At 36.8% G+C, this 15,307-nt stretch overlaps 3 protein-coding genes across 5 annotated transcripts; 2 read left to right on the forward strand and 1 right to left on the reverse strand.

The window, feature by feature from the left end:
• The first annotated feature begins 661 nt into the window (after positions 1–661).
• LOC110640690 (diamine oxidase [copper-containing] 1, peroxisomal) lies at positions 662–7,608 on the forward strand. Its single transcript, XM_021792106.2, has 12 exons — positions 662–1,266; positions 1,624–1,733; positions 2,073–2,378; positions 3,356–3,468; positions 3,548–3,878; positions 3,963–4,178; positions 4,291–4,527; positions 4,832–5,017; positions 5,709–5,849; positions 6,150–6,418; positions 6,772–6,853; positions 7,111–7,608. Exons 1-12 carry the CDS (start codon positions 1,044–1,046, stop codon positions 7,231–7,233), a joined length of 2,337 nt encoding a protein of 778 aa, XP_021647798.2. The 5' UTR covers positions 662–1,043; the 3' UTR covers positions 7,234–7,608.
• Positions 7,609–8,429: 821 nt separating this feature from the next.
• Positions 8,430–10,582, forward strand: LOC110640707 (uncharacterized). The gene has a single exon (XM_021792147.2). The coding sequence runs from the start codon at positions 8,445–8,447 to the stop codon at positions 10,536–10,538; it is 2,094 nt and encodes a 697-aa protein (XP_021647839.2). The 5' UTR covers positions 8,430–8,444; the 3' UTR covers positions 10,539–10,582.
• A 559-nt stretch (positions 10,583–11,141) lies between these two features.
• Positions 11,142–15,307, reverse strand: LOC110640698 (F-box protein At1g70590). Of its 3 annotated transcripts, none has more exons than XR_002492175.2 (6): positions 14,681–15,307; positions 14,122–14,255; positions 13,652–13,834; positions 13,002–13,186; positions 12,504–12,564; positions 11,142–11,547 (listed from the first exon to the last, which is right to left on the reverse strand). XR_002492175.2 is itself a non-coding variant. In XM_021792125.2 (5 exons), exons 1-4 carry the CDS (start codon positions 15,207–15,209, stop codon positions 13,043–13,045), a joined length of 990 nt encoding a protein of 329 aa, XP_021647817.2. In that variant the 5' UTR covers positions 15,210–15,307; the 3' UTR covers positions 12,362–12,564; positions 13,002–13,042. The 3 variants fall into 3 exon arrangements, 1 of the variants encoding a protein (XP_021647817.2); XR_002492174.2 differs by having other exon boundaries at positions 12,499–12,564; XM_021792125.2 differs by lacking the exon at positions 11,142–11,547 and having other exon boundaries at positions 12,362–12,564.

Consider the following 15,307-nt stretch of genomic DNA (forward strand, 5'->3'; position numbering starts at 1 on the left):
ATTTAAATAAATTTATAGACATAAATTTATTAAATTATTTTTATTTTTCTGTTAATTACCAAATAATGTAATATAATAATATATTTTCTAATTAAAATATTTTAATTCAAATATATAATATGCTTAAAATATTATTAAAACAAAAGGATAATAATATAGTTAAAACAACAAATAATATAGAATATGAGGATTGTTTTATAATAAAATTTATATTATAAATTTATAATATTATTTTGACATTTTTAGTATAATTAATAATAAATTAAATGAAAAATTTAATAAAAAAATTAATACACAGATTTATTAAAATATTAATTATTAAATAAATAAAATTTAAAAATATAATAACTAATATATAAATTTCATTAAATTTTAAAAATTAAATTATAATTTATTCTAACAATATTTTGATAATATATCCAACAGTACATAAATTCAAGTACTTTTATTTCTCCAAAATTTAATCTCAGTACCTTCCCTGAAAAATACATAAAACTATATTATAGTTAACTTTTTTTAATTTCCCCAAAAAAAAAAATTAACCGCTGAGCAAGCTCACCGATCCGATACGGTATCGGTTAATAGCACAAGAAAACAGTCGCCGTCAAAAGAGAGAAAAGGCGAGAAACAAAAGGTCAATGAAGAGATCACCGGTTCCACATCTCTGACAAGTGGATGCTCCTATCACTTGTAACTCCGTTCCTCCGTTGTCATCTTCTTTCCTTTGCCAAAAATAAAGTTTAAACTAAAGCAAGAAAAGCCACCAACCCAAAACCACTTTCTCTCCTCCATTATTTTTCCACTCGCGAAACCCACTTTCTGCCCTATAAAATCCCAATCAAACCCATCATTATTTCACTCAAAAGCTTTCTTTACCGGGAAAGTGAGTGGGAGAGAGAGTGCGAGAAAGGTTAGATCAAGAGAAAAAAAAATTATATATAAGAGTTAAGAATAGAATAGAAATTAGAATTTTGCTGTATGTCAGTGAAATACTACAGTGACAATTACTACGGTGGATACGGTGAAGTTGCTAACCCTTTACAATGGCCACAGCTCAGGAAAAGGCGACGCCTTCTTGTTGCAGTTCCTCCAACTCTTCCTCTGCTGCCGCTGCTGCTGCAACTAAGGTTTTGCAGGATTGGCGCGTTACCACTGTATCTGACTCGCCACAGGATCCAATCACCAAGAGAACCACCATGTCATCCCTGATCCGCCCTGTTGAGTCCCTCACTGATCCTTCTCCGCCTAACCCCACTTCTGCTAAAGGTAACAACAGATAACTTCCTTTGATTCTTTTTGTTTTCCTTTTTAACAACTGCTGTACCCTTTTTTTATAGTTGGATTGTTGTTTTATTTGGGTTCCTATGGATTTCTTATCCTAGATGCTAAAGCCGTTAATGCTCTAAATTTATTACATTTATCTAAGGATATGCCCCATTGACCTGGTTATTTTCTTGTCAACGCAATGAGTTACAGAAAGCAATTAACCCTGGAAGGGAGTCCAAACTTGAAAACTGCAAGATGTGGCGTGGACTTCTCTTCTAGTTCTAGGTTATCTGATTGTTTGATAATTTTAATCTCATTTGAAATTTGCTTATTATGTTTTCTTATTTTCTTGTATAGGAATCCCGATGATGGCAAGGGCACAAACCAGCCACCCTTTGGACACTTTAACGGCTGCTGAAATTTCTGTTGCAGTGGCAACTGTCAGGGCAGCTGGAGCAACTCCTGAGGTTAATTACAGCTATTTTTATCTTGAATTCTGGCTTATAATTGGGTAAATTGTGTTTACCATCCTGAGGTATCCTCAAATTGTACAAACATCTTTCTGTTTTGAAAAATACAAAGAAACCACAAAATAACTTTCACTACCTGTTTTGTTGCTTTATAGGTAGTAGGTTAATGTTAAATAGCAATAACTGCTTACTGGTGGATTTCTGTGTACTTTATATTTTCAAGATACATGGGATTTTTGTGAAATTTAAAGATACCTCAAGCTGGTATGTGAACTTTGTCCCTTATAATTTAGAAATTTATTGATGGAAGAAATGAAGTGGTTACTTTATTTTCAGGTGAGAGATAGCATGCGCTTTGTTGAAGTAGTTTTACTGGAGCCAGATAAGCATGTTGTTGCATTGGCGGATGCGTATTTCTTCCCTCCCTTCCAGCCCTCATTACTTCCTAGAACTAAAGGTGGGCCTGTAATTCCCACCAAACTTCCTCCCAGACAAGCAAGGCTTGTTGTTTACAATAAAAAGTCAAATGAAACAAGCATATGGATTGTTGAGCTATCACAAGTGCATGCTGCAACTCGAGGTGGCCACCACAGAGGCAAAGTCATTTCATCCAAAGTTGTTCCAAACGTTCAGCCTCCTATGGTATATGAAGAACTTTTGTTATGGACTTTAAGGTTAAAGAGTTGATTGACATATTTATTGTTAAACTTAGTGCTAAGTGATAATGATAATGATGTAAAAAAAGGGAAGAAAGGAACATTCATTACTAAGTATTGTTTACATGGTAAAAATTGTTTGCCTAAATCAGACAAAAAAGAATGACCTAATGAACTAGCAAATTTTGGAAGATACAAAAAAGTGCATTAAGTAAAAGATTTGAAATTCTGTAAAGAAGAATTAGTGTTTTTTTTCCTCTCCAGTTATTGTATTATGGACTACCTTTTAAAGTAAAAGATTTGTTTAGGTTTTCCATACATAGCTTGGTGTGTTATCTCTAATAAGTAATATTCTGTTGAAAATTTGACCATGCAATACACACGCACGGGCACACATAGATGCAAATTAGAATAATGATCATAGAAAAGGTGAAAAAACTACACATGGAATTTTACATGGTTTGCCAATGCGCCTACATCCAAAGAGAGCCATCAGCAATTTTCACTATCAAGGAGAATTACAAGTGTCTATTTATAGAGTTGCTAGAGTTTTATTACAAGTAGGAAAACAAGAAACTTGCAATTACAGAAATATCAGCTATCTAAGCTTCACTCCTACAGCGTCTCTGCAAAACCACCCCCTCTCTCCCCCATTTTGCTTGGAGCTTTTAGTGTTTAATATTTTTTTCTCTAAAAACATGAGCCATAAAACTCAATATTCTTGCTTCATCTGCATAATTTCTAACTTGTGATCTTAAATATTCAGAATAAGAAGACTATTGTGCTATTAGGTCTGTTGAAATCTGTACCCTGTTGAGTGTTTTCATTTGAATCTAGTGTCTAGAAGATAAGTTCTGTTTGGGTTTTTTTTTTTTTTTTTTAAATTTTTTATGTGCATTTGAAGTGATTCTGCATATAATTGTCCAACATGGATTTCTTCTTAATTGGCTTTTATAATTACAGGATGCTATGGAATATGCTGAATGTGAAGCTGTAGTGAAAGCATTCCCTCCATTCCAGGAGGCAATGAAAAAGAGGGGTATTGAGGATATGGATCTTGTAATGGTGGACCCCTGGTTAGCTTTACTCTGTTTATTTGTGGATAATGTATTTCATGCTTGTGTTGTTCCTTTTCTGACATTTCAATTTTTGTAGGTGTGTTGGATATCACAGTGAAGCTGATGCTCCTAGCCGCAGGCTTGCTAAACCTCTTATCTTCTGCAGAACCGAGAGTGACTGTCCAATTGAAAATGGTTATGCTCGTCCAGTTGAAGGAATCCACGTTCTTGTTGATATGCAAAACATGGTAGTGATTGAATTTGATGACCGTAAACTTGTTCCCCTACCACCAGCTGATCCCTTAAGAAATTATACTGCTGGTGAATCTCGAGGAGGTGTTGATAGAAGTGATGTGAAACCTCTACAGATCATTCAGCCTGAAGGCCCAAGCTTTCGTGTTAATGGACACTTTGTTCAGTGGCAGAAGGTGCTAGCTTCTTTGTGGAACTGCATTACTAACTAGTGTCTATATTAAAATTTCATGCTTATTATTGGTTTTTTTGCTTGGCAGTGGAATTTTCGTATTGGTTTCACGCCCAGAGAGGGTTTAGTTATCTATTCTGTAGCATATGTTGATGGTAGTCGAGGTCGGAGACCTGTGGCCCACAGGTTAAGTTTTGTTGAGATGGTGGTTCCCTATGGAGATCCAAATGATCCGCATTATAGGAAAAATGCATTTGATGCAGGGGAAGACGGCTTGGGTAAAAATGCACATTCTCTTAAGAAGGTGGGGCTTTTTTTTTTTTTTTGGTCTGTGTGTGTGTGTTATAGGACCATGTATATCTTCCTGCCTGATTGACTTGAAGATACCAAGTAATTACACAACTGTTATCCTGCAGAATTGTGATTGTTTGGGCTTCATCAAGTACTTTGATGCACACTTCACAAATTTCACTGGAGGTGTTGAAACAATTGAGAACTGTGTTTGTTTGCATGAAGAGGATCATGGTATCTTATGGAAGCATCAGGATTGGAGAACAGGATTACCAGAAGTCCGACGTTCTAGAAGGCTGTCAGTTTCTTTTATATGCACTGTGGCTAATTATGAGTATGGATTTTTCTGGCATTTTTATCAGGTAATTCTGACTTGAATTCCTCTGGGGTTTCTCCTTTTGGTTTATGTAAATTGGTTTGATGGCACAATATCTTTCCTAATTAATTAATTTTTCTTCTTAAATCTATGCAAAGCTTTTTGAGTGCAGCAGCAAGGCTTAGCTGCCCTTTTGATAGCAAAATGAGGTCATTGTTGAGTGAAGAATATTTCTATAGTTCGCATTGCTAGGGTGTCTACTCTTTGTACAGTTGCCATCTCTTTAGCTTTTTGTGTGAAGTTGTGAGGAAGAGTTGTTAATATCTTTAGCTATTTGTTCTTTATTTCAGGATGGGAAAATTGAAGCTGAGGTTAAACTCACTGGAATTCTTAGCTTAGGAGCACTGCAACCTGGGGAAATACGGAAATATGGTACAACAATTGCTCCTGGATTATATGCACCTGTCCATCAACACTTTTTTGTGGCACGTATGGATATGGCAGTTGATTGTAAGCCTGGCGAAACATTCAATCAGGTGGGTTCAGTTCACTGTAGTATGATATTGTTGTAATGATTACCTTTTTGGGCTTTATTAACAGCATTCTTTTTCCTTCTTTCCCCCCTTTTTCATGACTGGCTTTCTTGTTTCTCTTTAGAGTTTAACCCTATAATCCCATTTTTGTTCTAACACACAAAACACACTCAAGATGGCCCATTTATGGTGCTTCATGAAGGACTAGCTTGGTGGTTTGAAACTTTCTCCAAACCTTGATGAATTTTTCTTAGACTAGCTTGAGAGGGATAATAGTTTGAGAGGGATAATGCCCTGTTGCTGTAGGGTAAATTCAAGGGATTTTGTGGCCCTTAGATGTTAACCCATGTTTTTAAGATCAAGGTCTTTTTTTATATAAAATAAAAAGAGGTTCAATTGACCTCCCATTTGCAGAAATATACATATGTCACTAAAAAAGAGGATTCAATAATTAAATTTATGAGGGATCGATTTAGAAAAATACATATATACATTAGAGTAATTTAAAAAAAAGGGGTCAATTGACCCCTTATTTTTATTAGTACATCTGCCAGTGACCAGTTTGGGTTTCAGATCTTCTGCCCTTTGATATGTCTTTCTATCTGAAGATCAGAACATTCTTTTTCCTGGATATTTCCTGGGTATTCCATGTATACCTATCTGCTAAGAGATGTCTACTTTCTTTTTCTTCTAGGTTGTTGAGGTGAATGTAAAAGTTGAAGAGCCAGGAAAGGATAATGTGCATAATAATGCATTCTATGCTGAAGAGGAACTGCTCAGATCTGAATTGCAAGCAATGCGTGATTGCAATCCATTAACTGCTCGCCATTGGATTGTATGTACTTGTCTATAACAATTCTTAGCATTATATGCATATTGTTTATGATATTGTTTTACATCTTTTTATTGTTCCTCGTATGCACATTGTAGAAGCAAATGTGTGAATGCTTTTTCTTGTTATAATTTGATTGACTGAAGACAATTTTTGTATTCCTATTCTCTCGACATGTTCCTGGAATGTAAGCTGTGTAGGTTGCATAAGTGGTTTGTATGATATTGCCTTTTCACATTTCTTTTCCTATTTTGGGATAAATCACCATATCTAGTTTGCGATGATGACCATTTCATTATTCAGATCAGAAACACAAGAACTGTCAACCGGACTGGGCAGCTTACAGGTTACAAGTTAGTACCTGGTTCAAATTGTTTACCACTGGCTGGTTCAGAGGCAAAATTCTTAAGAAGAGCTGCTTTCTTGAAACATAATCTTTGGGTAACACCTTACGCACGTGATGAAATGTATCCTGGAGGAGAGTTTCCTAATCAAAATCCTCGTGTTGGAGAGGGATTGGCTACTTGGGTGAAGCAAAATCGATCCCTTGAAGAAACTAACATAGTTCTATGGTGAGTTCACCCTGTCTTGTTTCCTTCTTCTTCCTCATTTTTTAGTATATAATATAATATAAATGGAAGAAACTGAGGTAGTGGAGATGATTTTTTTTTTTTCATCATTTTTTCCATCAGTTTGCTGTGTACATACTAATAATGCATACATGTGCATGCATATGTTGTGTGTGCATTATACATGGTTGGGTTCTCTACATAATCTGATAGTGGGTAGTTCAAAGAAAAAATAGCAACAACTTAGTTTGTATATGGGCTAAGCATAGATTTCTTGTGAAATGAATTTAGATCATTTAAAGCTGTGGATGCATCCTTGTATATTAACAGTAATCATTTATATCAAACTATTTCAGGTATGTATTTGGAGTGACGCACATTCCTCGATTGGAAGACTGGCCTGTCATGCCAGTGGATCGCATTGGTTTTATGCTAATGGTATAGTACCACATTTTACTAATTTGTTAATTTGTTTGGTTCTTGTTAATAAATCTGATTTTTAAACATATTATTACGGTTATATAGCACCTTATTCTGATATGTCCACAACTCATAATTAAAACAGGTGCTTGCTTTTAGAATCACACTACAATATCAAATGGCGAACAAATAAACGATGCCTATTAGGAGTGCAATTCTAGTGATAATACTATTGAGTTATAATCCTGTTATTATTTACGCTGTTTGTGATGCAGCCACATGGGTTTTTTAACTGCTCACCGGCTGTGGACGTTCCTCCAAGTTCAAGTGATTTGGATCTCAAGGACAATGGAATTACAGCAAAGCCTATCCAGAATGGACTATTGGCTAAGCTCTAGTGTACTCTTCCTTGAATAATTGAAGCCATAGGCCCAAATTCCAGGAAATGCTATTTGATTAATCTACGTACTATATTATTTGGAATGTTTCTTTTGTTATGATCACGTTATCAAACTGTCTATTATGGTGTTGTTGTAACTCTATCTTACCGAAGTACATTTGTGTTGTTATAGGCAAATGTCTTTGTTGATGTACCTTTTGAATTGTCATGTCCCCAGATAGATGCTTCATGTAAGGGGAATACATTCTGCTGCTGCAGGCCGAATCGGTCGGTCGCAAAGTTTGTTTCTAGAAGATTCTAAATGACTGGAATCCAGCTTCATTATGAATGTGAAATCATAATAGAATAAAATATCTGAAACATTATTATGTGATGATCCTTTTTCTTAGTATGGTTGAAGTTGGGTGAAGCAGGATGTCCATCTGTCAGATTTTCGTCTTCTTATTTGATTACATTGGAAGAGCGTCTTAACTTCATTTAATAATGTATCATAAGCTTTGGTGATGTCTGCTTTGCCATTATCAAACCTAAAACGTGCCTTCATTTAAAAGGTGGAAAAAAGAGACGTGCTCTCCGCACAAGGCTGCAGAGCCTATCTAAATGAAAATAACAAAGATCATTGAATAATAAGTATGATAATTTGGTTTGAAAAATGAATTGATTTTACAGTGATATTGAGGCCTTGACTTGACTGAAGGATTAAGAAATAACATGCGTTTTTCTCTTGTCAACATGTAACGTAATGACTTTTAGCGCTTGAAAACTCTACATAAACGTTTACTTATCTTTTAAGTTGATATTATTACTCCCGCTGAATATTTTTTAAATGTCTTTAATCTTTTAAAAATTCTTAAAAGTAATTGAGCTGGGGTTTGATTCTTGACCTCCTACGATGGAAGTTTTTTGTTTTTAAATTATAAATTAGGCTCAAGGTTATAAAAAAAAAATTTATCATAAAATTTGAAGTGACATTAAATAAGTTAAATTATTAAATAATTCATTAGAATCTCTTTACACTCTTAAATATTTAATTATTATATTAATATAAAAAATTAAATTAAAATAAAATAAAATTATTCTACTAAATTAACCATTAAGCTCCGTGATTATAAAGGAAATATTTGACCACTAAATTATTGATCCAGTGATTAATACACATTATTTAAAATTTTTTTAAATGAAAATTTAAATCATCCAATTACAGGAAATATGAATCTGACGTTGGAAGTTCAACTTTATGTAATCGTCATTAGAAACTCCGGTGTTTGCTTCCCAGCAACTCCCAAGCATTTCCTCTCTCCCCACCTTCTCACGATTTCGAGTTGGGGGATAACGCTAACGCAAGCGACGGTTATATTTCTCTCTCACTCTCCTTCTATTTCCTCCCTAATCGAAACAAGGTACATCACTAAACCATCTCTCGATTTCATCTCAGTCTCCGACTCACCCGACCTCTTCATGGAAGATAAGCGAATCGACGAGGAGCTCACCTACCTGATCCTATTCGCTGAGCGACTACGGTCCGCTGTTGAGGAGGCCGACTCCTTTAAAGTAGAATGTACTAACATCGGCAATTACGCCGATATTCTCGCTGAGAAGTTGCGGTTACTTGTTCGCTTCACCTGCTCTGCTCAATTGTTATATGAGCGGCCTGTTCGTCGGATTGTTGCTGAGGTTTTCAAAAATCTAGACCGTGCACTTACCCTAGTACGCAAGTGTAAGCGACGGAGTGTTTTGCGCCGGGTCGTCACTATCATCGGCGCTGCTGATTTCCGGAAAGTGCAAAATCTTCTTGAAGCTTCTGTTGGTGACGTGAAATGGCTCGAGAGTATCTTAGGCTTTGGCAGTGGTGCCGCGGGTGAGGATGTTGGTATTGATCTTGCTCTTCCGCCAATTGCAAGTAATGATCCAATTCTCGCTTGGATTTGGTCCTCTATCGCTTCTATTCATGTCCGCCCATTACCGGAAAAAATGGAAGCAGCGAATCAACTTGAACAGCTTGCCCAAGATAATGATCGAAACAAGCAAATCATAGTGGAAGAAGGCGGCGTTCCGCCGCTGTTGAAGCTGTTAAAGGAGACTGGTTCTCCGGAGGCGCAAATTGCGGGTGTCACCGCACTTCTTCACTTGGCTAATGATCAGGACAGGGTAACGACTATTGTGAATGAACAAGGGGTTCCGATTGTCGTGAAGGTTCTGGCGGATTCTCCAATGAGGGTTCAGACTCTGACGGCCTCTTTGGTAGCAAAGATGGCAGAGCATGATTCCGTTGCGCAGAATGATTTAGCGAGGGAGAATGCAATTCGTCCGCTTGTCACGCTGCTGTCCTTCGAGACTTTCTCCGATGACCAAATGGTTCAGCTGGGTAAGCACAGTATTCATTCAATTGTTCAGATTAATAAAGAAATGGAGAAATTTTCGATAAATGGGTCAAAGAATAACCACCATTATAGGCCATATATGACTTCATTTTCGAGTTTTCACTCAGAGGGGAGTACTAGGGGAGGAAATAGGAAAGAGAGGGAAAATGAGAAGCCTGAAGTAAAGCTTAAGTTGAAAATCAGTTGTGCAGAGGCTTTGTGGATGCTTGCTAGGGGAAATGTATCGAATAGTAAGAAGATAACAGAGACAAAAGGGCTGCTTTGTTTGGCGAAATTGGTTGACAGTGAAGAAGGAGAATTAAAATTCAATTGCTTGATGACTATAAAGGAGATAACTGCGGCAGCTGAATCCAGTGCTGACCTTAGACGTGCGGCTTTTAAGACTAATTCCCCTGCTGCCAAGGCAATTATTGATCAGCTTTTGAGGGTGATTAAAGAATCGGACAGTCCGAAATCGCAAATTCCTGCCATAAGATCGATTGGTTCATTGGCCAGGACTTTTCCGGCAAGAGAGACTCGAGTTATTGGTCCATTAGTTGCCCAGCTTAATAATAGTACGAGCCAAGAAGTGGCAACAGAGGCTGCCATTGCACTGGGGAAGTTCACTTGTCCTGATAATTTTCTGCGTGATGCACATTCGAAGGCAGTAGTGGAGTTCAATGGTGTACCACCTTTGATGAGATTGCTGAGAGGGAATGAAAGGGCACAGTTGCATGGATTGATTCTCCTCTGTTACCTTGTATTACATTCTGGCAATAATGAGGCTTTCGAACAGGGTAGGGTGTTGACTGCCCTTGAGGGGGCAGACAGGACGGTGGTTGCACAACATCCTAAATTGAGAGAATTAGTGTCCAAGGCTATTTATCACATCAATCTCTATCATACCAGCGGCCCTTCTCAAAGGTTTTCATATGTGCCTTGACACCACATCATTAAGTTAGGCATCCACTTTTTTTTTTTTTTGGTTGGTTTGGGGGGGGGGGGAAATTTTTTCGTTGTTCATAGTTGAAGCAGGTGGTTGCATTTAAAAAACAAGGCGTACAGAATTACACAGGTGGATTCATGTGGTAGAAAAAAATGGAAATTGATGGTTAATTCAAAATAGAGTTTTCTGGAAAGCATTGATAGTTGGTAAAATTTGTTGGTTGGTTTAGTTTTCAATTAACATAAAATCAAATTTAACCATTCTCCTGTCCTAGTTTCTTCAATTCAACTTATTATTTAATTCCTATCAAGCTTGCCCCTTTTGAGCATAAGCACTTTCAGGCTTTCATTTCCCTCTGTTTGTTGGAGGGGCTTGTCTTCCTTGATCATTATTGGATTTGTTCTGGCTTTATGAACAACTACAGGTTCTGATTTTTGGATCATTTGACACAATTAAGTACCTGATTATCTGTCAACTTAATTTATTTTATTTTATTTTTTGCCAGTGCTAGACAATGGCAATCAGGCATTTTGTTTGCTCTGTTGTTGACATAGATCGTCTTTCCCTGAAGCTTATTTTACATTTTACAAGACATGTACATACCTGATGTATCAGCAGATTGAGGGGAAAAAAAAAGCCTCATTAGTTGTTTATGATAATTGCATTATACCCTATTGTTGTCAGTTGCCTTTAGGACTCAATTCATTAACAACTCGAGCAACAACAAATGATGCAACCATACACAGGAAACATGCATGCCTTTCTGATTCCACTAATCCCTCCCCCGATATTTCTCTAATTATTCTTCTTGATGCGATCCTCATACCTTTTATTTGTATAAGTCTACTACGGAACCTGGTTCTTCTTGACAGATGCTGATGGGCAGACCTCCCTGCATTTTGCAGTCTGTGTGGGTCCGTAAGACACTTAGCATTTTGTATAGCACTGATTATTTATTGACCTTGATGGCAGAGGTTGTCCAAGGCCAGCTCCTGGCTTCTCCAACCTGAACGCATACAAACATGTCAACAAGAATGGCAATAAACATAATATTGGTAATTTACTAATTTTGCTTCTTGCCATTTTTGCTTCATTTTCTTGGTCTTGTTTCTTTGCTTTGATTTGAATGCAATTGGCAGAGGGTTCTTTTTTTTTTTTTAAATCCTATTTTTTGATACATTAAAAAAGGAGGAAAAAAAAAAGGGGCTCGGAAATGTCCAAGAAAAAGAATGGCCCTAAGAACAGATTCACCAAGTTAAAAACAAAAACTAAAAAGACCAGATTGGCTTTAGCAGATGTTTTGACAATTTTTATGGGATGAATTCGGACATTGCTCTAAACAAAATTGAGAATGAAAATATTCAAAACTAATCTGTGCGCATGTTTTATTTCACATGCACGTGAGCCATACACGGAATTCTTTTTTAAATTAAAATAGTAAACCAAGTGGTTACTATTATTAAAATAAAATAACAACAAAATGACTCATATTTTGAGAAGGCTCTAAATTCAGTATCATTCTTTGGATTAACGTTCATTAGAAAAAATAGTTAGATGGGGGTAATGCAATGCTAGCGAAGGTGAATCATCAACTCCCACAAAATATTTGAAAAAAGCAAAATGTGCTATTTACGACGGTTTAAAATGAGGGTTTCACATTTCATTTTAGTTATAATTTTGTTTGATAGAGAGTTTATATATTCGTTGATTAATTAAATTTATGAATATAATAAAATAAAGAATTCATTTTTTTTATGGGAAATAAAGAATTAATTTGAAATCAAATTTTTATAGATTTATTGAAATTTTATATTTATAAATTAATATAAAAATTAGCATCTTTTTTAATATTATTATCACAGTTTTTCAACCAAATCTTCCGGAAAACACAATATACAATGTCAATATTGTAAGGTCATGGCAGAGAGTAGGAGAAGATAACCATATAAACATTTACATTACTTGGACCATGGATTCTTAGAACTTGATTCATTGTCTAGCAGCCAAGCCACCACACCATAACCTGATCACAAAAATAGCAATCAAATAGCAAGTTGACTGAGAAATTCAGCTCTACAGAAATGTCCTCAAGGCATATTAACAATTACCAACAAGGAATGATGTTACCGGGAGTTATTCCTGATCTAGATTACCAATGATTGCTACACTAATGCCCTCAATAAACAATACAGATTGAATTTTTAATGGAAAGCGATAGTTAAAATTCTCCAATTGAAATGCAAATAATCTAAATTTTGACTTAGCATTAGCGTGCAGCCAAGACACTAATTATCCTTGTTTACTGACAGCCAACATAGTTGAAGAGTACAGGGAATGAACGTTCATAATCAAAGACACTGAAATCCATTTAAAGAACTAGAAGGAACTACCATAATTCCCTGTCTATCCCCAATCACGTACGTGCCTAAGAAAGTCGCTACCATTTGACAATTTACAAACCTTTGATTTTGAATAACTCGGTGAGATGAAGGCAAAGCTCGCTAGTTGTCAGCAAGAAACAGAACACGATCATGTGTAGCTGTTGAGATTTTTTGGAGAACTACATTCTTGACATGAGCAGCTGCTGTTTCACCAGAACGAGTAGCAAGTTCCAGGTAAACTACAGCTTTCATCATCTCTCCTTCCTGCCAAAAATTTTATATCAAAACCTCCATCAAGATGAACCCCAAAAAGTTATAATCCAAAATCTAATACAAAATTTCCATCTGTTGAAACACAAAAAAAAAGTGAACTACAAATACCACTTCACACCCCACTCAACCTGTAAATGCCATGAAAATCCAGAGCTATACCAGTAAATTGCCAATACATGTACAATATCCATACCACTTTTCAGGAATAAGCTATTTAGAGAAAATGAACCCCAAAAAAAAAAAGTTATGAATCAAAGTTGTAATCAATTTGCTCTCCAAGTTTTAGCCTCTTTGTCAAATTTTGTCTCCCCTCCATGAGCATCTTCTACTCCATTCCCACCTGAACTTAATCATTCATAATTCTTTGTGCTTCAACCACAAATTAAACTAATCTACTTAATGCTCTACATTTCCTACAATTTTCAAGTGGTAATGGTAAAACATTATGCTACATACAGAGAAAAGGCCAAGTCCATGCTCAAATTGTGCTTTGCTATGGCCACCATCAGCAGCACGTTTCATCCATTTCCTTGCTTGTTGACGACTCTGGGACAAACCTTCCCCAACTGAGTAACATAGGGCCACATTGTACATTGCACGTACACACCCACCAGTAGCTGCTTTTAGATACCATTTAGCCTGCGTTAAGGAAAAACTATCAAGGACAGTTCTCAAGTGGTAAATATATCAAAGAGCAACCCACACAAGTACACCACCAATTTCCTAACCAACATCAGCCCCTCCCAGAAGGAAGAATAAGAAGAATTGCGATAGAACATTTCCAGAGAATGTCACTAAGAGGCTCCAACAGTTTATCATGAATAATCAAATATAAGTACAAACCGAATGTTAAGCATGCCCCTAAAGAAAACGCTAATTCATAAGCATAAATTACAATTTACAAGGATAAGGAAAGGGATGCATACAGCCTCCTGTAGATTATGATCCACCCCACCACCTTGATGTAGACAACGTGCAAGTTGGTATTGAGCACGAACATGCCCAGCAATGGATGCTTCTGACAACCATTTAATGGCTTCCTTCTGTTTTGGGGGTTTGGCTGCAAACATCACAACAATCATAAGCAAGTGCTCAAAACTGCATTCAGGTTACCACTGTTCAATTCACCGCGTTTTCTTCATTGATGGCTAAATTTTCAATGATCACATGTTAACAGAGCTCATCGCAAAAAAACAAGCTCAATAGCATAAATAATCTAAAAAGTCAGAGTTTAAAAAAAAAAAAACAAGAAGAAGAAGAAGAAGACAAAGAAAAAGATAGAGAACCTAGGCCGCTAAATTGAGAGCCGCAAAACTACAAAACATTACAAGCACGAACTCCTTCGACCAATTTGCTAGTAGCATCAACACATGCTTGCTTGCATGAAATCTCATTACCAGTGACACTAACACCACCATTTAACAATACTCAATTATCAAATATAAAGACAGACGAACTAGAAAGGGAAAGACTTAAAAAAGCTACCTTTCAAATAAGAAATTCCCAAATTACATTGCCCTGCAGGATCCCGAAGCTCCGCGGCTTTGCGATACAAGGAAATCGCCTTCTCCTTCTGACCCATTTCCCAGTAAACAAGGCCAGCATCAACCATGGCCAGTGTAGAGCCACGAGCCGCGCCTTTCAAAAACGAGTCAAGAGCCTTCTCCAAATTAGGACGCACGCCGCCTCCGCCGTGCTTGAACCGCTTACCCCATCTTAGAAACATCATGGCCTCTCTGAGAGGCCGAAGCGCATCCCTCCACGACCGGCATACCAGAGACGCCGCTTGGATGTTAGTCAAGGTGAAGGAGGCGGCGATTTTGGTTAAAATATCGAAGGGAAGCGTGGAAAAATCGCCAGCGTTGGAGGAAGACGATAATTTTGTTGATCTAGAATGGATTGTAGATGAATGGGAAGCCAGGGATTGGCTTTCTTTTATGGGTTTGATGTTGGGTGAAGGAAGAGATTTGAATCGAGATGCATCTGATCGAGTCGGCCATATCATTTGCTTCATCTTCGCATACTGCCCTTTCCTTTTCAGGTGGACGGAACCAAAGGGAAGGGAGTGAAGTGAAGTGAAAGACGAAGGCGTGGAGGAAACAGCGAGAAATA

This window comes from Hevea brasiliensis, chromosome 7, assembly GCF_030052815.1.
Source record: "Hevea brasiliensis isolate MT/VB/25A 57/8 chromosome 7, ASM3005281v1, whole genome shotgun sequence".
In the NCBI taxonomy this organism is placed as follows: Eukaryota; Viridiplantae; Streptophyta; class Magnoliopsida; order Malpighiales; family Euphorbiaceae; genus Hevea; species Hevea brasiliensis.